The sequence below is a fragment of the Thrips palmi genome, unplaced genomic scaffold (assembly GCF_012932325.1).
Source record: "Thrips palmi isolate BJ-2018 unplaced genomic scaffold, TpBJ-2018v1 HiC_scaffold_3, whole genome shotgun sequence".
NCBI classification, from domain to species: domain Eukaryota; kingdom Metazoa; phylum Arthropoda; class Insecta; order Thysanoptera; family Thripidae; genus Thrips; species Thrips palmi.
In genome coordinates this window covers 4,536,196-4,559,373 of record NW_023144630.1, presented here as the reverse complement: position 1 = coordinate 4,559,373, position 23,178 = coordinate 4,536,196, and the positions used below count along the sequence as shown (strand labels likewise).

The 23,178-nt window shown below is 53.2% G+C and overlaps 2 protein-coding genes across 2 annotated transcripts; one reads left to right on the top strand and one right to left on the bottom strand.

Moving 5' to 3' along the window:
• The first annotated feature begins 9,826 nt into the window (after positions 1-9,826).
• On the top strand, positions 9,827-11,602 carry LOC117648400. The gene is made up of 2 exons (XM_034390907.1): positions 9,827-10,493; positions 10,574-11,602. Exons 1-2 carry the CDS (start codon positions 10,202-10,204, stop codon positions 11,545-11,547), a joined length of 1,266 nt encoding a protein of 421 aa, XP_034246798.1. The 5' UTR covers positions 9,827-10,201; the 3' UTR covers positions 11,548-11,602.
• An 802-nt stretch (positions 11,603-12,404) lies between these two features.
• On the bottom strand, positions 12,405-17,318 carry LOC117648399. Its single transcript, XM_034390906.1, has 9 exons — positions 17,111-17,318; positions 16,515-16,613; positions 16,204-16,433; positions 15,762-16,076; positions 15,538-15,684; positions 15,335-15,448; positions 15,138-15,248; positions 15,013-15,060; positions 12,405-14,935 (listed from the first exon to the last, which is right to left on the bottom strand). Exons 2-9 carry the CDS (start codon positions 16,603-16,605, stop codon positions 12,413-12,415), a joined length of 3,579 nt encoding a protein of 1,192 aa, XP_034246797.1. The 5' UTR covers positions 16,606-16,613; positions 17,111-17,318; the 3' UTR covers positions 12,405-12,412.
• Positions 17,319-23,178: the final 5,860 nt, after the last annotated feature.

Genomic DNA, 23,178 nt, shown 5'->3' with positions numbered 1-23,178 from the left:
TCTGTCTGCCCTGTTTTACCCGTCTGTCTTGTCTGCTCCCTCTTACCTGAGTGCACTGTTTTACCGGCCCGCCCTGTTTTACCTGTCTGCCTGTGCGCTTTTTCATCTTGTCCTCGCCATTCATTTCAACCCTCTGGTCCGTGGCGCGCCTTCGCCAGCCGGTAAAAACGGGCGAGACTTTGGAAACGCGATGGCAGCTCTGCGATTGGTCGATCGGTCGATTAATCGAAGTGACGCTGTCTTGCGACCGCGGCGCTGCGGCGGACCGCGCGCGCCACCCGCGGCGAAATTCAATACGCCAATAAAAGAATCACTTTGACACCTTCCCTGGGACTCGGTGCAACCGGTCCGCCTCGGGGAGGACGGAGAACCGCCGAATAAGTTTGTTTTGTTTTTGTTTTTTTGGTCGTTGGGCGGTATCGATGAATATGGACGGGGCGAGGCGTCCAGGGCGTCTTCCGGCCGCCCAGGTCGCACCTGCGGGAAACGGCCGAGGCATTAAAAACTTTGCTAATTAATAAACCAATCTGTTTTCATTTATACGACCGCGGAGTCGCGTGCGCCGCCCGTTCGCGGTGTCGCCGCGGGGCGGGGCGGGGCGGGGCGGGGCGGGGCACAAAGAAAGGAGAGTGCAGTCATTAAGGTCCTCTGCGTAAAACGGCCGCTCGATGCTTTGTCATCGTTTTTTGTTGTTGTTGTTTTCTCTGTTGTGTTGGTATCGACGTAGATGACGCGATTAACCACAATAACCAACCTCAGTAGTAAAGCGGTCCGCTTAGCGCGCTCCGTCTTTTTCCGGGTCGGTACCCTCCTTCCCCCTCCCTCCCCCTCCCTCCCCCTCCCTCCCCTTATCGCCCCGGCAGCCGGCTAGCGCAGTCTCTGTCGCTCTTCCACGACTCGGTGCGACTTTGTTTCGCGTTCGGTGCGCTGACACTGCACATCAGTCTCCAGTGTAGCGGAGCGAGCGTGGCAGCGCTGGCCGGCGCATGGAAATGCCTTCAAAATCAACTTTTTCTTGAAAGTTAATAATTTTTTTCTTGAAATTTTTTTACTTTTTAGCAGATGATACCTTCACACTTGAAACATACTTAAAACTACTATACACATGAAGGTGTCAGCGTGCTTTTACTCTCGAGTCCAGAAACGAAGCGCGTATCCCAAACAATATAATAGGGGCTGGCTGCCGGGGCGGGCTGGTGCGTGTGGCTGGCTGGCTGGCAATGAGGCGCAGCCTGCGCGGAATTCGACAATCCCTCCACGGTACAGCGCCAGCGGCACCGGGCCTAAACAATGGCAACCCCTCCTCGCTCGCGACGGCCTGCCACGGCCTGCGCGCAACATTGACAATCCCTCCCCGCCTCGGGCCTGAATCGGCTAACGATCATACCTGGTCCAGCCTATCAAGTTCAAGTTCAAGTGCCACGGCGCGGAATATCGCGCAACAATGCCTCCCGATTCGGCCCGGCCCGGGGCACTCGGGCCAGCTCGGGCTCGGCGGCGGGCGGTGCAGGCCACAGCTCGGCACGGCTAGTACCAAAGTACCAACACCGGCCACCTCGCTCGGGTCTATATATTTTGTTTCATACACAATTTTAATTACTATCTTTGGAATGAGCCCGCATACTACCCCGTACAAGGAAACCGAACGAGTATTGACTGAGAAATTTGAAAGGGAAAAGAAAAAAAATTTGAACTCTACACCCCCTCCCCAGTCTTAATGGGGAGGCCTCCTGCTTTACTTCGGTGTTCGGGATGGGAACCGGTGCTATCAGGTACCTGGGGTTAATCCCGTCAGCGACCCAAGCGTTCGCCGGGGGACCCAGTAGGACCCCAAAGCTCAGGCAGCTGGGTGAGAGCACCCAGTACGAAGCTCTTTGAGGGGCGGGACGTAGAGTGAGACGACAGAGAGACAGAGAGAGACTCAGACAGAGAAGAGGTTTGGTGGGAGCTTCTTGTTTTCGTAGGGTTGGTTGTGTACCCCATGGTACCCCCACTGTCCGGCGCTCCCGTACCGAACATACAGCGTTTTAGGCCAGCTTCAAAGGACTTATCATCGCCTCCCCGACGAGTCAAGGAGGCACCACCCGCAACCACACACCGGATGGTCTGGATTGATGGATCAAATACTCCATCGCTCCAGTGCCGAGGCCAACCGGCCGAAGCGGATTGCTTTTTAGACACCCACAGCGGAGTGGCCAGGTGAATGTGACACTGACCACTACGCTATCACGCTTGTACGTCTGGCAGCGTGTTGGACGACGGGTTTGAGTTGCACTGGGAGGAAGGCGTTCGAAAAATGTAATGAAATGATGGGATTCGATCCCCGGACCCCGCCATCGGGATCAGACGACTTTACGCTCTTGGCCACCACGGCCCATGATGAGGGGACCGGCGTGAGGTGGGTTCTTGACGCAACAGGACTCGACCGACCCGGTCAAAATTTCGCAAGAAGGTGGGGGAGTCGAACCGCCGACCCTAGCACTCAGAACCGACGCCTCTACTCCCTGGACCACCACGTCCCACGCTCGGAGTGGGCTCACGTTTACGTGTTTCAACCGCACTGGGTGAGGCAGTAAAATTAAATGGAAATATTTGTTAGGAGTCGAACCTCCGGCATGTGGGTCTGATGCACACGGCTCCGCTCTCATGGCCCCACCCTTAGGATAGTAAGTCGAAAAAACGTATGTGACGCTGGTATTCGAACGCCCGCCTGCGGTAACTCGTTCCCACGTCTCTAACCTCTCGGCTATCACAGCAGTTGTGCAACGCGACGGATCATCTGCTTTCATTAACGTTCGTTGAATGAGATTTTTTTTAATTTTTTAAAAAAATTGTTGTTAATTTTTTTTTCAATTTTTTTTTTTTTTTTTTGGGTACAGTGCACTTGCGAGTACGGCGGCTTCGCAGCGAGCTGGGTCGCTGGAAGGCCGCTATCACGCACGCCGTTAGCTCAGGTGTGACGGTCCCGCTTCACCTTGTCGATAACGCTGATTGTAACTTCCAGCGGCACCGCCTCGCTGGAGTCGGGAATGCGGCGGCGCTGTCTCTCTGTCTCTCTCGCACGCACGGGGCGCTCCGCCGGGCAGCGAGAGAGACAGCACTAATCCGATTCTTGAGAGTCCACTCGCTGCCGCGGACGCGCTGGACCGGAAAATTGGTGAAAAATCCTCGTCTTTCTTTCCCTCTCTCTCTCTCCCCCCTCCCATGACGCAGCCCGGTACGTCTAAATAAAACGTGACTGTGCCGTAAAGTGGGGGGCTGGCTGCAGCTCTGGTGCAATGGGGTTGACATTAGTTGACAAAGGAGAGGGGGAGCGAGTTTCATACTGCGGGTTTGCATGTCCAGGCCCGGGGCCCACAGTGGGCCAGAAGACCGGTGGAGGCGGCCAAAACTCTGGACGCGTTTTGAGCTCCAGAGTCGCTAAACAGGGCTTGAACGAAACATGTGACCCTACCATTTGGATTTCTCGTTCAGAGAGCAAACCATTGGTGGGGTCACACGTTTGGCTCGAATCCTGTTTAGCGACTCTGGAGCTCGAAATGCGTTTTAAGTTTTGGCCGCTTCCACTGGTCTTCTGGCCCACTGTGCGTCCCCTGCTTCGGCGGGGCCCCTGGCGGGGCCCTCGGGGGCTCGGGGGCCTCTAAGGCCTTCGCGGCGGCGTCGTGTCTTCGCCACCAAACAGTAACTTGCTGAAATAGGGGGCCGGGACACGCCACTGCTAGTCTAAGCGCGCCCACCCGCACCGCGCCGCACCGCGCACCGACTCCCGGCCTGGTGCTCCTGTTCCGAGTCGCGCAGTGCGCGCAGTGCGGGGGATTTGAACCCGCGACCCGCGAAGAGGCGCGCAAGGGTCGCAGCCAAACAAAGCGACTCATTTTTTGTCCCGTTTTTCTACTGTAGAGCGAAGGGGTCTCGTATTTAGACAAGTCATGAAAGGGGTGGGGGTTGAAAATCTGCCGCGGGCTTCGGGGAAGTCCCAGTCAGGCATGACGTTGACGCTGGCAGCACCAAGGCAGCACCGCGTAACAACACGACCCCAATCAACGCACTGCGGTCTGGACTGCGGTTCCCTCACAGGAACCACACCAAATTTCCGATTACTACATGTTATCCCTTTTTTGTGTCGTTTTCATTTCACGTTTTCGTTGCGTCGCGGGAAAAATTTGGCCACTTATGTGGCAACACTGCAGACGAGGCGTCCTCGTGGACGCCATCAGCGCGAGGTGCTCCATAAATCCCATTCGGTATCAGTTTCATGAAGGAAACGCGAGCAAATCGCTTAGAAGCGCCCCGCCCCGCCCCGCACTACGCATGCAGTCGGCGAGGGGAAAAAAGCAGCGCGCGGGAAAAAGCGCCATTCAAGAGTCCAGTTAATTTAACGGCAAATTTACGAGTCGACGCTTAAACGGAATATTCTTTCGCCCCGCTGAGCTATCAGCGAAAAACAACACTGTCGTCGGGACGAATGGCAGCTCAGAGAGAGAGAGAGAGAGAGAGAGAGAGAGAGAGAGAGAGAGAGAGAGAGAGAGAGAGAGAGAGAGCGCTTGATAGGCTGAGTCAGTATTATCTAAGTCATAAAGCACGGTCGTCTTTAACCAGTCGGAAGGGATGGCATAGAATTAGATCTTTTATTGAACGTCGTAACGCAAGCGGGCCTTGCCGGGGCTTGCCGGGGCCTCGGCCGGCAGTGTAGGCAATCCCCGGACTGCAGTGCGCGCAGATCCCGCGCCCCGAGGCTCAAAGGGCCTGCTCAAGCGGACACGGAGTACGGAGTGCGGAGTCGTGGCCGCCAGGCCGATACAGAGCCCACTCTGTGACTCTGGCTCGGTGTGGCCCGGCGCTGTGCTCCTCAAATGGGATTCGAATGGGGCTCGTGACGGCACACAGTGGGCCAGAAGACTGGTGCAGGCGGACGAAAAGCCCAGATGCGCTTTGAGCTCCAGAGTCGCTAAACAGGGCTCGAAACGAGCGTGTGACCCCACCAACGGATTCCTCGTTCGGAGAGCAATCCATTGGTGGGGTCACACGTTCGGCTCGAGTCCCATGGGGAGACTCTGGAGCTCAAAACGCGTCTGGAATTTTTGCCGCCTCCACCAGTGGACCCCCCGTGCTGATCCACGGGTACCATCACGTCAATGGTTCCGACACTTTTTCAAGATAGCACTGCCCACTCAGCTCTTCAGCCGGGCGACTCCGAGTCTTCTCGCCGTCTCGCTCGCACCCCTACGCGGCGGCCCGTGAGTGCGAGAGAGGCGGGGCGCATTCAAAAGCTGACGACGAGGGCGCCGTTGTGTACACTGTAGGCCAGTGGTGGCGGGCCATGGCGGGCCGGGTGCCGCGTTGGGTTATCGCAGTGGAAAGACATCGCCAGCATTTTCCACCCCATAAAAGGTGGCGGGAAGGGATGAGAAAACTCCCGGCCCCCGCGCCACGCACCGCGCGAGCCCCATTTTTCAGCTCACACTGTCCGTCTCTGTGACTGTCTGTCTGTCCGTCTGTCTGTCTGTCTGTCAGCCGCTGGTTGTTTTGTCACTTGGCCAAATTCACGCGCGCGACCTGACACACACTCAAACGCCCCGCACAGTGGGCCGGAGGACCGGTGGAGGCGGCCAAAACTCTAAACGCGTTTTGAGCTCCAGAGTCGTTGAATGGGACTCTGGAGCTCAAAACGCGTTTAGAGTTTTGGCGGCCTCCACCGATCTCCTAGCAAATCCACTGTGCCGCACTCGCTCGTACTCACCCAAACACGCCCACAATCATAGAATATCTGCTTTCTCTTTCTCTCGCGCACGGACAGACGGTCGGCCGGGAACACACAACGCCCAGGCCTCTATCCAATCCAGCCTCAATTTTCCCCCTGGCCCCTAAACGTACGAATTCAACGCAAACGCCACGCGGCCGCTACACGCCCCGCCAGTTCCGCCGGAAGTAGCCTAGGTGTGTGCATGAGTGCGTCTGTGTGTGTGTGCGTAAGTGCGTGTCTGTGTGCACGCCCACGTGAGTGGAGCAGGGAAGGGGGAACTGGCCGTAAGTGTAGGTAGGTGGGTATTGTGTACGTGGCGTAAACAGCCTGAAAGCTAACGCCCGGTACGTAGTCTCGTACAGCCCCCCCCCCCCCCGCCACCTTTCATGCCTGGACTGCCCGTCCACCTCCAGCAACAGTCGAAGCGGACTCGATTCGATACTCGTTTCATGCAAAATTCCCCCCTCGGCTGGCCTCGGCGCACCTACAGGCACCTGCGCGACGAATCGCATACGGTTTCTCATCCAACAGAGTGGCGGTCGGGCCAGCGCGCCTGCAATGCAAAACGCCAAGCAAGTCAAAGGGCACTCGCAAAAAAAGAAAAAAAAACTGGTGAAGTGCCTTGGACAGAGGGAGTAGTGTGGCCCCCGCAATTGGTTTTAAAAATTCACACCGTTTTCGTGCCTCTAAAAAAACAAATGGCGGCCTTCCGTCTGTGGGGACGCGTTTACGGCTCCGCGGGTTCGAACACCACTAGAGGCGCGTGTTTCCGCAGCGTTTTTTTTTTTTTCGTCTTCCCCGAAATTGCGGCCAGGTTGTTGCGTCCATCCAAATTGGTCGGAATTGCGATGCAGTCGTGTTGACTCGCCGCCCCGCACGGCCCCGCCTCTCCCGAGTCGCTCCTTTAATAAATAATACAGAGATAACGAAAAGGGGTGGAAGGGGCAGCGAGAGGGGCTGCGAGAGGGGCGTCCCGGCCCGGCCCGACCGGAATATCAAATCCAGACTCTCTTAAAATTAGTCACGTGTTTCGCCCCATCCCTGTCCCACTCCGCGTCCCGCCCGAAACTCCAGACGCGTTTTGAGCTCCAGAGTCGCTAAATGGGACTCGAACCGAACGTGTGACCCACCAATAGATTGCTCGTTCGGAGAGCAATCCATTGGTGGGGTCACACGTTACGTTCGAGTTCCATTTAACGCCTCTGGAGCTCAAAACGCGTCGAAACGGGCAGCGCCACAGGGTGCCTCGCTGTGCCTCGCTGCCGCGTTCCTTCGGCACTACTGCCCCACCTGTGACAGGCCAGACAGGCGGACAGGGGGAACGGGGCGCCTGAAATGATTGAAGGATTACATCCGCATACCTGTGGCCTGCCTGTGGCCCATCCCCGGCGCCTGCCCGCCTGCAGCCCAGTGCAGCGGACCGCCCTCGGCCGTCACAAGCGCCCCCCCCCCCCCTCCCTCTCTCTCTCTCCTCTCTCTCTCTCTCTCTCTCTCCTCTCTCTCTCTCTCCTCTCTCGCCGCGGATTTGGCACGACCCAGAGACGCAGATTCCTCGCGGAGAGGCGGCGACTCCAGACAGAGCCTCTCGTCTCGCTCGCACCCCCACGCCACTGCGGGGAGCCCCGCGAGTGCGAGAGAGACAGCCAACGAGCTGCTGGCCGAGGCGGGCGTAATGCGGGTAATGGGGGCTCCTTGATTAGTTTCGGCGCCAACTTGACCGAGTCGCATCGTTCCGCATTGGCACCCCCTCTACCCCCCCCCTCTCTCTCTCTCTCTCCTCTCTCTGTGGCCGCACAAGTAGTTGGCTCCCACAAAACGGTGCCGGCTGGACCGCCGTGGTTTGGGGAGGCCCAAGACCACAGCTAGATTGGACGCATTGGCCGGGCCTCCCAAAGGCAGCCATTTTGAATTTTTCGACTTTTTGACCACAGCTACATTGGACGTAATTTTATTTTTTTCAATTTTTTTCCGCACATAGGGGGGAAGCTCGTTTCTCTCTTTCTCTCTCCCGTTGAAACTCCTGCACAACGCGATCAAGACCTTTACCCTGACGGCAGCCCGGTGGGCGGCAAGGGCTCTGTCTCTCTCGCGTCGACGACGCCCCACGGAGAGAGAGAGAGAGAGAGAGAGAGAGAGAGAGAGAGAGAGAGAGAGAGAGAGAGAGAGACGGGCTGACGAGCTGCCAATTAGCCAGGATTAAGGTCGACGGGCAGGTGAGCTTGGCCGGTGCAGGCGCTGCAGGCGCAGCAGGCATAGGCAGCATGCACTCAGTGCTCACTTCCAAGTGTAGGCGCCGGCGGATGGGAGGGGAGAGACCCCGAGGGGGCGGCCTGGGTGGAGCTGTTGGGTCGAGCGAATGTCACATCGCATCAGACGAAGCCTTCCCGTGGCTGCGGGCTCGGCCACCGCGAGCACACACACGCACAGCGACTCGCACGCACACACACGCGCGCACACACACACACACAGACACAGACGAGCGCGCGCCAGCCCCGAGCACTCTAACCCACCCCAAGACTTGCATTACCCACACGCCCTCCCCCACCCCCTCCCCATTATGGCGACACCCCACTGCCAATTCTATACCCCATTCCACCAAACAATGCCCCCTTCCCTCCGCCTTGCTGGCCTTGCTGTACACGATTGATACACGGCCGTTAACGTCAATGGCGAACGAGAACCACCGCGGGGGCACGGCACCGTCAGGGCACGGCCACCCTGCCGGGGCCCGGCAGCCACACCGTAAGCAAATCTAGGCCAGAAGACTGGTGGAGGCGGCCGAAACTCCAGACGCGTTTTGAGCTCCAGAGTCGCTAAATGGGACTCGAACCGAACGTGTGACCCCGCCAATGGGTTGCTCGTTCGGAGAGCAGTCCATTGGTGGGGTCACACGTTCGGTTCGGCCCGTCCGGCGAGCATGATCGCCCCAACTGCGTGGCTCCTCCCCGCCAGTCGAGGTCCTTTCTTTCGGCAAGGTGCGCTGCTTTGACGCCGTCGGCACACTGGGACAAGAAAGGGGTGGGGGATCCAAGGCGGGGCGGCGGAAGGGGTTGAGTTATGCAAAAAGAGACGGCGCTGCCTCTGTCTCTCTCTCCGCCGCGGAAGAACCGTGCGCGCATTCAAATGGGGTACACACCGCGCCGCACCGCGCCGCACCGCGCGCCGCGGATTCGATACGCATTTCCATATCGAGGAAACGCAATATTGTCGCGAGTCCTAGCCAGTGCCTCCGTCGCGCTGTCGCTCTGTCTCTCTCGCGCTCGCGGGGCGGCCCGCGGGGCCCGGGGCGGCCCGCAGGGGGTGCGAGAGAGACAGAGACACGAAGCACGGTATGTACGGCGGGCCGGGCGGGCCCGTCTGGTGGCGCTCAACAATCACACCCCGGTTAAAACAACAAAGTGCACAGAGGCAGCGCCCCCGCCTGTCTGTCTGTCTGTCTGCCTGTCTGCCTGTCTGTCTGTCTGCCTGCTCGTCCGTCCGTCCGTCTGCCGTCCCTTCGAGCCCCGCAACAGGACCCACTCTAATTTGAAACAGCGAACGCCATTCGGAGCTGCAAACACGCCTTGCTGCGCCACTATTTGAATTCGCACCAATTTGGCGGGGAGCGGGGAAATTTCTAGTGGGGTGGCGGTGGGGTAGCGTCGGCAAGGTGAGGGGCATAAGGATCAGACGGGGTGTTTGGGGGTTGTAAAGGGGGAACCGCGTCCCGTGCACAGTGGGCCAGAAGACCGGTGGAGGCGGACAAACGTCCAGGTCCGTTTTGAGCTCCAGAGTCGCTAAATGGGACTCGAACCGAACGTGTGAGCCCACCAATGGATTGCTCCACGGACGAGGAATCCATTGGTGGGGTCACACGTTCGGTTCGAGTCCTGCTTAGCGACTCTGGAGTTTAACACGTCTGGGATTTCAGCCGCCTCCACCAGTCTTCTGGCCCACTGTGCGGTGTGAACGAGGGGGGAGGGGGCTCGGAGTAAGTGAGAATAGTCTCTCTGCGCCGTGAATATTGACTTGGCGGCCGGAGAGCGGACATAAAATGAGGTAAAAAATGGTGGGCCCCTCGTGCAGCCTCGCTGGCACCATGGAATAGGGCCCTACTGGAATGGCGACCGTTCGCTCCGGCCTGAAGCTCACTGCGTAGGTACTGGGCCACTGCCTTCTGCGCGACGGCCGAACGGCCCGGGGGTATGGGGGCTGGGTGGGGAAGGGCGGGGGTGCGCGCGTCCTGCGCGCCAGGACGTGTTTACACAGAGACGGACGCTATGGACGGCCCTAGACGGCCTGCAAGAACGCGAAATAATCACATAATCATGAATGTGATGTTGATGTAACTGTGATTTCTGTGATATTTGTGATAATTTGTCGGTCATTTCGACGTCAGTTCGTCGGTTTGTGGCTGTTTCGTGTTCTTGTAGCTAGTTTGGGGGGACGCGATAGGGTTTACTGAATGACTGACTTTGAATGAATGACGGAAAGACAATTAATATCTCTATGGAGGACTTTGACGAACTCAACGACTCTGGTAACACAAATGTTTGGGAGGACATTAGCTTTTTCGACGACTTGGATGACCTTGATACGGTGACTGTAGAAGTGGCGACGGACGCTACTGACTCTACGCCCCAACGACAAAGAAAACCAAGGAAACCAAGGCCATCTTTAAATATTAAGTGCGGTCGCTGCCCTGCGTCTCGTCACAAATTTGCGACGGTCTCAGGGTATGCTGAGCATCTGAAGAGCCATGCCTGGGATGGTATGTATCAGAGCGATGTCAGGAACCCTTCAACACACATTCCTTATGTCTTCATTTCATGTTCTGAATCTGTATTTCAGATATCAAGAGTCGGTTGGCAAGTGAAGAGACCTTCTGTGGCTGGGCCAGAGAATTGGGACCCAAGGCTCTGAAGGACTTGGGGGCCCAACCAAGGACATCAACGGGCTTTGGCCCAGCCACAACATCATTCATTGAAGGAATTGACTGCCACAGTCAAGAATGGGCACAATTTATAGACTTTGTGAGTGAAAACCTAGTGCGCCCCATCCACAAATACATCTCACTGCTTCCATCCCACCTTCTGGAGAAGTCCCAGTCCAGTGTGCTCCGCTTTCTGGCAAATGCAGACACCAGGGCTCAGGCGCATTTCCTCCTGAGCCGTTGCCACTCGGAGGAAACCCCTGCAGTGGTGGTGTCTGTCGTTTGCCAGAAAGTTGTGTTTCGTGTAGTGGAGCTCACTGTAGCGCAACATGTGAAGAGGATGAAAGACAGTGCCAGCACCCGCAGAGCCATCAGCAGGATCACCGGGCGAGTCATCAAGGTGATCCACCACTGTGGTGGGTCTGTGGTAAAAGGGTTGCTGCGCAAGTGCTTCAGGTACCGTCATGATCCATGGTGGAACCAAGTTACCGAGGTTGTGAGAGGTAACTTTATCCCTGGTGCTTCCGAAAGTCCCTTGGAGGGTGGGGCCAGTGAGTGGACGGATGTACTCAACAGGGGCGGTCTTACTCTGATAAGTAAGAACGCCCTTGCATTCTTCAAGTCTCTGGCAGAAATTCTTGGCGACATGGAGAAGCAGGACAGAATTGCCTCCCATGTTCAGCTCATTCAGGCAGTGTACAAGAGCCAAGATGCTATGAAGAAATGGGACGAGCTGTGCCAAGGAAGTCTCCCTCACAAGGACTCATTACATCTCATGGTTCTTGTGAGTAGAGGCTTCTGCAACACTTTCTCCAGAGGCGTCATCAGGAAGCGGCTCAACAAGACCAAGAAGTTCACATCCGTCCCCCTGCGCCCCAGAATGGCCAGGTAACTTTTTTTTTCCACCATGTATTGTGAGTTCCTCAACATTATTATTTAAATTCGTATTTGTCACGGTATCTGTAAGTTCCTCAATATTTTTTTTTTTTATAATTTAGTATTTAACCAAACTTTAGTGCCAATGAGTTGTTAAGGATTTGACTGAACTGTTGTGATTCTCTAGTGTAGGTGTTACGTACATAGTTCAGTAGTGATCATGTTACTATTAGTATTTTAGTATTGTTAGTGATAACAATTGTTTTTAACGATTCTATGGATGTTACTACTTTTAAGAATTTGACTGAACCTGAAAATTATGGTCACATGTTGTTCAGTGATGCATTCCCGTAAATGCTACCAAAGATACTGAAAAAGCGCGTTTGTGTTAGAGGGATGTCCCAAGCAATACTGAGGCTCCAGGATTTATCACATGCACATGCACATGATAATCTGGATCAGCCTGCAGAAATTGTGAGGACCCCTCGATTAGATTTGTGTTATGTTCATGTGATAAGTGCTGTGACGCTGTAATGTTTGTGATAAATCTTGTGATGCTGATGTGTGTTGAGTATACTGTAGTAATTCGTAGGAAGATGTTTTCAGTCTGTATTATTCATATTATTCATATTTGCGTCCTTTGTTTAATGTGATACCACACACAAATAAACTTGTTTTCAAGTTAAGTGAATATCCATTCTGATGTCAAATAACATCACTTATCAGTTAAGATTCTGAATTTTTATTAGTAAGTTAAGTGCTGCAAGTAGATATACTTTGCTAGTCTTTATCAAACGGGTCTTATGAAAGAAGAAAATAAATGATTTTTATACATATCTATCGTGCTTTTATTGAGTTTAACAGAGTGCTCCACAAAACATTCAATCTGAAAACATAAACGGATACTTTTCAGCAAGGCAGCGTTTAGTGTTGTGTCTTGGCTTCTTTTCCATTGGAGTGGAAAGCACAGACATTCCTTCAGAAGAAGTAGCCAGAGTGTTTCCACGTTTCCTCTTGAAACCTGTTTCACCAACTATATGAATGGAGTTCATATTTCTTAGGAAAGTGTCTGCATTGGGGTTTCTATTTCCACCTCCCATGGCACGCTGATGGCTAAAATATTGCTCCAATGGATCTTGACAAAATACTCGAGCCATAACATATTTTTGGCCACTAGCTAAAAGAAATCGAGTGCAGCCAATAAATGCATGAATAGTGCGCTCAATACCCTCTTGGGTTTGCCAACTCAACTGTCTTGCACTGCACTCTTCATCTTTCTTCTGGAGATGGATAGTTGCTGCACGAGCGTCCTCTTTCCATTCCTTCAGATATTTCAAGAAATCCAGAAGCTCCGTGAACCTGGGGTCAAAGTGATTGTCATACCTCGCCAGATTTTTGTTGCGTGTCTTCATTTCTTGATCAGAATGTGCTCCATTAAGCATATCAAAGAAATCGTTCACCTTCTTGATGAAAATTGCAGTCTCTTCACAATCTTTGTATCCAAGAATGCCAATCATTTTTGAAACGGTGTCACTCATAACTTGGGCTGCTAAAGGGACCCTCATTCTCGAATAGGAGTCTGGATATACATTTTGTTGGTTTAACTTGTAGCCAAAGGTCCAGGTTTCATCCTTTTCTTCCATGAACATGCGCACAATAGTATCCCATGTAATGATCTGCCCATTCTTCATCAGAAGGCGAGTCTTTGCTGGATGTATGCCGGAGCTCATGAAGTTGTTCCGAATACATTTCAACAAATGAGGAACATCATTGAAGAAGTACAAAGTCCTTCCTTCAGCAGAGCAAAAGTTGACTGTGTCAAATACAATTCCATTTTCATTTGTAGTCACTGGTACATGCATCTGATAAAATGCCCTATTAACTGTATTACCATCTGAAATAAGAGCAACAACGGCAACACCAGCTAATTCTAAGTTGCCAATGACATCCCAAGTTCTCTCATACAATTGCTCCTTGGTCAACTTTTTGGTAGGATATGAAGCCACAGCTTCCTTCACCCCAGATGCAGTCCCTTTGATCATGTAGGTCAACATGTGATCTGCAATTGGAGGAGTGCATTCTACTTCTTTTTCACCTTCCAGCTGCCTTTGCAGTTCATTCATTTCCTTTGAGACTTCGCTCAAATGGGCATAGCCAAATAGTTCCCCAGTTTCCTTTGAATATACCAGATTCTGAGAGGTTGTCATCTCATCAAACATTAGAACATGAAACTTTTGGTAGGATTCCTTCAGCTCACTTACTTTCTTTGAAATATCCTCTAAAATCTTTGCATTGGTACCAGTTTCAGGCTTGTAAACTGATGAGTAATCAAAGAGTGTTCGAACACAGGGTAAAGCTATCATTCCACTTTGTCTTGCAGCATCATATGCAGCAGGGGATATGCTTTTCAGGTGCAGTGCAAAACGTATCATCATGGGGTGCCACCTCATGCCTGTCTTGCTCTTCACAGCAGAAGCTCGCATTTGCTGCTCTAAAAATATTTTTTGAATGTCAGTGAGCTTATTATTTTTTAAAACGATGTTCAAATTTTTACTCAATTGACAATCAATATCGATTCCTTCAGTATCCAACATCTTTACTATCCGAGCTGTAAGTCTACGAATAGTCTGGTCACTTAATTTTATTTTCTGTTGCTTTATCTTGAGGAGTCTTTTTGATGCACTGCTTGTCAAATAATCATGCCGTGTGTTCCTTTTAGGAGTTTTGGTCCGGTTTTGTGATTCACCACTGGTTGTTGTACGATTATTAATTAACTTCTTAGATGCAGCAATCCTCCTTTCACGAGCATAAATTATGTCCGCGAGTCTACAACAAGTGGCACACTTCTTTCGCCGCAGTGGTACTAGAAGAGAACAGTGCTTGGATCTGTAGCAGGAATCATCAAATACATTGTCATCAAGAGTCACATCCTTTCTGGAACTTAATATCTTTGAGTTCACTTCATTACTTTCAATACCAGGGCACACTTTCATTTGACAAACAGCATTCACAATTTTTACTACACGATTTGAGAAAGCCTGAACATTATCATGGCGGAGAGGCAATTTGTTTCCTGTTTCTTTCCATATACTGTGGTTTTCAGGCACCGATTTTGAAAGAATGCCAATTTTTACAGAACCCTGCTCATAGTCCACAAACACGACTTTCTCTACAGGAGTGAGTTCACCTGAAGAAAAAACCAGGGCACTGACTCCATTTTGACGACTAATTGGCTGCCATGGTGCTGGGAGGAAGCACTTCAGATGCTTCAGTAATGAGTCGATAAGGTCGACACTGACACCATCAAATTGTGGCATAATGTGTGGTCCATAAGTGGGGCTTGCACCATCCGTCATGGAGGAAGGGGGTCCAGAATTCGATAAGCTGCCATTGCTCCAGTTCACCTAATAACAATAACAGTCATTTATTAATGTTGGTCAACACAAACAAAGAACAATATATCATAGTCCATGAGCCTTACAATTAATGGCACTCTCACTTCATCAATACGGCTGTAAATGTTGTTCTCCTGTTAAAAAGAGAGAAGATAGTGAAGTGGGTGTACATATGATGGCATCAGTATGTAACATCATTCAAATTACTGACCGTAGGAATTTTAAGAGGAGCTGTTGATGGCTGTGTACTATCATTTCCTATAGTAACCGACAGAGTGGAATCACAGTTCTTAATTGTCACTTGGTGGCGAGTTATGCCATCCTAAGAAATCAAATAGTAATGATTTAATCAGCTCTCCATTTTGAGTAGATTAAAAAAGATAATAATAAAATTATTACTACACTCACATCAGACAGGAAGGGATCAATTGAGAGACATGTTGCAGATGCAAGGCTAAGCTCTGATTGTCCACCCATGGTAGCTGTGACAGGGGTGCTGCTGTGGATTGCACTCGGACCAATCTGAGACACAAAAAAAGAAAAGAAGGTTACATGGTGAGTCATTGCTAACATTTCAACCAAAATAATGATGGAAAAAGGAGGAAAAACACCTCTTGAACCTCTCTTTCTGAATCATGATCATGTAATTCCAATTTTATTTCCACAATGGTGGATTGCTCTGCTTCATTAATCTCATCAGCTTTATTGCTGACAGTGACTTTGACAGGGGTACTTGTGTGAATTGCACTGCCAACATCCTACAGAAACAAAAAAACAGGTGAGAAGTCTTTCTTCACAATTAATTAAAAATAATCAAGTATTAATTTTTTTGCACCTCATTATGGTCAGAAAGTACTTCTTCATCAAGAGATTTATCTGCTTCATGATCCTTTGCCTTGACATTTCTGTCTTCTTCTGTGTCCAAATCAAATGTGGGGGGACGTGTTTCCACTTCAATAGCATGGACTGTGGATTTCTTTGTCGTCTGTTTTGCTGTGTAAAACAAAGAACGTCTGCCTCTTCTCCTTGTCTTACATTTCATTTCCAAAACAGTAGATCGATCTGCTTCTTTAATGTTTGGGCTCAAGTCTGATTTACTGCCCACAGCAGCTTTTGCTGGGGAAACTGCGTGAAGTGCACCAACACCATTCTGGAGAGAGATAAGACATAAGTGAGAGGTTTCTCTGCACTGGTGCTTGTCACGATAACTCCAAATTAAAAACAGTCAATAGTTAATTTCATAACAGAAATATAATCAAGTATTAATTTTTTGTCACCTCTGTACGAGTAACATTCTGGTCAGAGAGTACTCCTGCATCAAGAGATTGGTCTGCTTCATGATCCTTTGCCTTGAGGGAACTGGAGACATTTCTGTCAACTTCTGAGTCCGAATCAAATGTGGTGGGACATATTTCAATTTCAATACCACTGACTGTGGGTTTCTTTGTCTTCTGCTTTGTCCTATAAAACAAAGTGCGTCTGCCTCTTCTCCTTTTCTTACGTTTTACTGGAAAAACACAAAATGAACCAATGGTTAGCACACATATCGCAGTCCTGAGCTACTAAAATTCAACATTCTTTCACTCACCAGGTTGTGACAACGCAGCCTGTGGTTTGACAGCAGTATTCTTTGAACCAGAATCGGAAGAGATGGGTACCTTAGCAACAGTACTTTTCATATTTCAACCTGCAAACATTTCAGTTTAGAGAAAATAAACAAACAAACAGGGGTTAAGGGACCCCTGTGCAGGCTCACTTCTTGTGTGTACATTGTCACAACTAATGACAACTGAGGTTTGAGAGGTTACTGAAGTGGGGCATAAAGGTTCATTACAACAGGAAAGCTGCACAGTTCCAGAAATCACAGCCAGGAAAACAATTAATTCCATTTAATATACAGTGCCTAGGCTCACGGCCTCAAAGTTGCAGAACTTTTGTGGATAAATTCGATCACACACATTATATTTGAGGTTAATTTATACTGAGACTGATCCTCCAGAACTTTAACTACCAGGATTTTGTGCGGGATGAAAGACAAATTCACGTTTTGTTTAAACATTAAGAAAAAATGGCTCTTTATGAGCTATCATTGGCCTGTACGATGCCGCATTTCTGTCGATGAATATACCCACACTCAATATATTCAAGGTCGGTTTTACCAGAAACGATTTCTCCAATACTTACATTACCAGGAATTCGAGCGGGATGCACGCCAAATTCACTTAGAGTTTATTAATTTGAAGGAATAGGCCGCTTCACCGTTAGCAGAGACGCGTAGTGGCCGCCATGTCAAATCCCGACCAGAGTCCTATACCTGTAGGACTCTAGTACCGACGCAGTGAGCTTCAGCCAGGCAGGCCCAGTTGCCACTCCAGCCAGAAAAGGTCCTACTCTCATGCTGGCACGGTCCCGCCGAGGGGCGGGGTGGGGGGCGGGGTGGGGGGCGGGGTAGGGGGCCCCTCGAAGCAGGGGCGCTGGGGCACGTGGGCGCTCGCCGGCATTGGCCTGACCCCAAAAGGGCCCCAAGAACCCCGAAGAACCCCGCAGAACCACGAAGAACCCCGCAGAACCACGAAGAGCCCCGAGGAAACCCGAAGGACTAGAGAGGAGGCGGGAATTAGCGCACGGGATCGCACGCCAGGGTCTCCGCGGAGAATGCCACGGCCCAAACTTTCGATATCCATTGAGAGTTTTCGACGACTTTGGCCAGTTTTTCTCTTCAATTTCACTCCTTTGTTGTCGATTGGTCGTTACCATCTTCATAACGACTGGCGGCTCCAGCCAAGTCCCCCCCCCCTCCTTTTCCTCCCTCTTCCTCCAGCAGTGAGTGATGCACCAGCTTGCCGCGGACGGCCGCGGACGGCCGCGGACACACGCACCGACAACTTTTTAATTTCCCCCGCACCGCCTTCTCTTTCTCTTAAAAAGCAAACCAACACCAGAAGAAAAACGGGCGCCGTTTTCTTTTTAACGACTTGTTGTGTTTCTTTCGTGATCCCTGTTGGTGGCGGTGACAGGGCGACGCCGGGCGACGCGGCGGCAAGGATCCGCCTTTGCGATGACAATATCTCTCTTTTGACGATACGGCGGCAAAAAACGTCTTTCCGTTACACTTCTGGAGGGCGCCGCCATGGCCAGGGCAAAAAGAAGGCGGTGGCCGCTCTGTCTGCCTGTCTGTCTGTCTGTCTGTCTGTCTGACTCATCGCGCGGCCTGTCATTCGCTGCCACTCCGGCCGTTGCAGCCGCTGGCCCTCTGTCTCTCTCCCTCTGCAGTCACGTGGCTGACACTAAGCGCGCGCGCCCCGGAGCGAGCAATAACACGGAACAACAACAAACAAAACCGGCGGCCTTTTAATATTTTGGCAGCGCAGAGACAACAAATCAATCCGCCTTTGTAGCGGTAATATCGGGCATTCCCGCTTTAGTTCCAGTGTGGGAGGGGCGGCCGCGCGGCGAAGGTGGCTAAACCTGGTGGCGGCGCGGGCAACTCGCGCCAGACTCAATCGCCGATACCAAAATACGACAGGTTAACTCAAAGAAAAATGGAATTTCGGCCATATCTCAGCCGGGTGCAGACACCTCTGCCAGGCTTATAAGCGAAAATACTTCGACTGGCTCTCAAGTTCAAATCCGTCGTCACAGGACTCGAACCGTACCAATGGATTCCTCGTTCGACGAGCGATTGGTGGGGTCACACGTTCGGTTCGAGTCCCATTGAGCGACTCTGGAGCTCAAAACGCGTCCGGGACTTTGACCGCCACCACCGGTCTTCTGGCCCACTGTACGGCGAGGCACACCGCGCCTGTTTCGCCATGTGTGTGCGCGTGTGTGGGTGCGAGTGTGCGGAGCGCAGCGGGCTGCCTACCTCGGGCTGTGGCGAGCGGGCTGCTGGCCTCGGACACCCAGGGGGTGCTGGTGCGCTGCGCGCGGCGCGGGGATGCGGCAAAGTCGCCGGCTACTCGGAGGTCCCCCGAGTCACTCCAGAGAGCAGCACACCGCTAGAACGCTGCAACGCTGGGACCCGGCGGGGGTCGGCGGGGCTCGAACCCCGGCCCGCGCGTCCGCGTCCTCGTCCGCGGTCGCGGGGCGTCGCGGCGTCGCGGCGGCACGAGGGTGCGATCGCAGAGTCGTCGTCGTCGTCGGCGGCGGCGGCTCGACTGCGCGGTGGTCCGTTCGGGACGCGCGCCGGCGATGAACTGAGGGGCGTGGGGCGAGGGCGGCGTGGGGCTCGACGCCGGGGCCCACCCCCACCACGCCCGCACCGCCCGCCGCCCCACCGCCCCGCGACGCACGGGGCGCTACTCGGGAAGCGCTTGTAAAGGGTACCTAACACGCCATCCGCACAGCGCAGCGCGCAGCCAGCGCCGCGACCGAAATGGGAACCCGGTTCCTGGTAGTTCCTGCCGAGCAGCGCCCTGTCTCTCTCGCACTCACGCGGCGGCAGCGGCAGCAGCGGCAGCCCCCACAGGAGCGAGGGAGACAGAGCGCGCTCGCTGGCAGACAGACGAGTGCATGCCGATGATGACCCCATGCGTCGTCTCCACGAAGAACCTCCCTCTCTCTCGCACCCCGAGGGAAGTCGACGCGGTGCGAGAGAGAGCGACGAAACGACTTGGGATTGGTCGCTCGGCGGGCACATTATTCAGAGAGCACTCCTTGTTTCGAGGCTTGGCCCGGTCGAAGAGGCTCTCATGACGAATGATTCAATGAAGGTAATGATCCCCGATGCCGGGCACGCCGCGCAGCCCGCCCCGCCAGGCCCCGCCAGGCCGGGCGGAGAGGGGGCGGCAGGTCGCATGGCTCCAGGAGCCCCTGCAGTGCCCCGCCACGGCGCGGCCACGGCGCGGCGGCTCCGTGCCTGGTACAGAGACACTCGCGTGCACGCAGGGGCAGGCCGGCAGACCGACACAGCCAGAGACAGACAATTATCAGCCCCTCCCCCTGGGGCCCCGCCCCGCCCCGCCCGCCCCGCCCTCTCACGTGCTAACAGCCATCAGGTAGGCTAGAAACAGGTGGAGCGCCCTGTCGGAGAGAAAATTTCAATTTTCGTGCCCGCTGCTCGCTGCGCTGCGCGCCCCTTCCCGGGGAAGTCCGACAGACGACTGTGACGGCGACGCGGCGGCGTGGTGGCACACTGGCAGCGGCCTCGCGGATTCCATGACGGGAACCATTATCAGGTTGGCAGCACATGCATTGGGATGAGACGCCAGCCGGTCGCCTGATAAGCAGGCTGCCGCACAGTGGATGTGCCAGAAGACCGGTGGAGGCGGCAGAAATTCTAGACGTGTTTTGAGCTCCAGAGTCGCTAAACAGCACTCGAATCTACTCGAACCGAACGTGTGACCCCACCAATGGATTCCTCGTTCGGAGAGCATTCCATTGGTGGGGTCACACGCTCGGTTCGAGTGCTGCTTAGCGACTCTGGAGCTCAAGACCCGTCCGGCACTTTGACCGCCGCAATCGCTCTTCCGGTCCACTGTGAAACGGAGTGATGGCGGAAAATGGTCATGTTCTGGACATTTGTCGAGGTGGCGTACTTCCTGGAGCACTCTCATTCATCGCTGGAGACGTATTTTCCTCGTTAGTCGGCCCGTCTCCGGAAAAACCCGAACGCCCTTCGAGCGTCTCCGCCGTCGCCGTTCCTACGTTGCCCGGCAGTGCCTGCTCTCCAATCGCGCACTCGGTGATTAATTAAATAATAATTTGGCGGTGAGAGTTTTGAGCGGCGCGGCCCGCCGAACACAGTTTGCTCGAGGGTTCTCGAAACTCTGCAGCGGCAGCACTGGAAGGCAGCAGGCACTGCGAGGCAGCACCGGGCCGTGCAGTCTTCGCCTGCATTATTGCAGGAAAGGTGGAAATGAGCGGCCAGACCGGCCGGGCAGGGCCTCTCTCTCCCTCCTCTCTCTCTCTCTCTCTCTCTCTCTCTCTCTCTCTCTCTCTCTCTCTCTCTCTCTCTCTCCCTCTCTCCCTCTCTCTCTCTCTCTTACTCTCTCTCTCTCTCCCTCTCTCTCAGTCTGGGCCGCCAAAGGGAAAGGCCCGCCGAAAAGCGGTTCCAATCGAGGCTGGCTGCAGCGCTCCGCTGTGCTCCGCTGCGCCACTGCAGCGACCGCGTCATGGAGGGACTCTGAGGGAAATAATGCGCACTTGCACCGCAAAGCGCGCGGCGGAGCGGGCGGAGCGCGGCGCCAAGTACCTGCCACTAATGACGCGGTGGAGGCGGCCAAAATCCCGGACGCGTTTTGAGCTCCAGAGTCGCTAAATGGGACTCGAACCGAACGAGTGACCCCACCAATGGATTGCTCTCCGAACGAGGAATCCATTGGTGGGGTCACACGTTCGGTTCGAGTCGCATTTAGCGACTCTGGAGCTCTACACGCGTCTACAGTTTTGACCGCCTCCAGCGGTCTTCTGGCCCACTGCGCGCAAGATACACCGGCGTGCAACCGAAACCACGCGGACTTGAGCGTACTCTGCGTACACTCTGCGTGACTTGCGTGCCCGCGCTGCGCCGCTGCGCACACACTGGGAGTGAGTCCCGCAGCCTAAATCACTGATGCGGAGCAAAAAAAAACCGTATGCGGCAAATCAAAAACCGTATGAGGCAGACCAAAAGCCGTATACGGCAAACAAAAAACCGTATGCGGCAAATCAAAAACCGTATGAGGCAGACCAAAAGCCGTATACGGCAAACAAAAAACCGTATGCGGCAAATCAAAAACCGTATGAGGCAGACCAAAAGCCGTATACGGCAAACAAAAAACCGTATGCGGCAAATCAAAAACCGTATGAGGCAGACCAAAAGCCGTATACGGCAAACAAAAAACCGTATGCGGCAAATCAAAAACCGTATGAGGCAGACCAAAAGCCGTATACGCAAACAAAAAAACCGTATGCGGCAAATCAAAAACCGTATGAGGCAGACCAAAAGCCGTATACGGCAAACAAAAAAACCGTATGCGGCAAATCAAAAACCGTATGAGGCAGACCAAAAGCCGTATACGGCAAACAAAAAACCGTATGCGGCAAATCAAAAACCGTATGAGGCAGACCAAAAGCCGTAAACGGCAAACAAAAAACCGTATGCGGCAAATCAAAAACCGTATGAGGCAGACCAAAAGCCGTATACGGCAAACAAAAAACCGTATGCGGCAAATCAAAACCGTATGAGGCAGACCAAAAGCCGTATACGGCAAACAAAAAACCGTATGCGGCAAATCAAAAACCGTATGAGGCAGACCAAAAGCCGTATACGGCAAACAAAAAACCGTATGCGGCAAATCAAAAACCGTATGAGGCAGACCAAAAGCCGTATACGGCAAACAAAAAACCGTATGCGGCAAATCAAAAACCGTATGAGGCAGACCAAAAGCCGTATACGGCAAACAAAAAACCGTATGCGGCAAATCAAAAACCGTATGAGGCAGACCAAAAGCCGTATACGGCAAACAAAAAACCGTATGCGGCAAATCAAAAACCGTATGAGGCAGACCAAAAGCCGTATACGGCAAACAAAAACCGTATGCGGCAAATCAAAACCGTATGAGGCAGACCAAAAGCCGTATACGGCAAACAAAAAAACCGTATGCGGCAAATCAAAAACCGTATGAGGCAGACCAAAAGCCGTATACGGCAAACAAAAAACCGTATGCGGCAAATCAAAAACCGTATGAGGCAGACCAAAAGCCGTATACGGCAAACAAAAAAACCGTATGCGGCAAATCAAAAACCGTATGAGGCAGACCGAAAGCCGTATACGGCAAACAAAAAATCTCATTCAACGAACCTTAATGAAAGCAGCTGATACTCGTTTGGTTTTCTTCTGGGCTCATTAGTATGGGCTCATTCCAAAGATAGTTCTTAAAATCTCATTCAACGAACGAGGCCGAGCTGGCGCCGAAGCCGGCACGAGCTGAGCAGAGCCGAGGTCTGCCCTAGTCACCCACCCTTTGAGACGTGGCAGGCGGAGAGGGATTGTCAATGTTGCGCGCGGGTCGTCGCGCGCGAGGGGGGGGGGGGGGGGGGGTGCCATTGTCCGCGCAGGCTGCGCCTCACCGCCAGCCAGCCAGCCAGCCAGACACACCAGCCCGCCCCGGCGGCCAGCCCCTATTATATTGTTAGGATACGCGCTTGGTTTCTGGTCTCGAGAGTAAAAGCACGTTGACACCTTCATGTGTACAGTATTTTTAAGTATGTTTCAAGTGTGGTGAAGGTATCATCTGCTAAAAAGAGGGAGGGGGTAGGGGCGCGCGGCT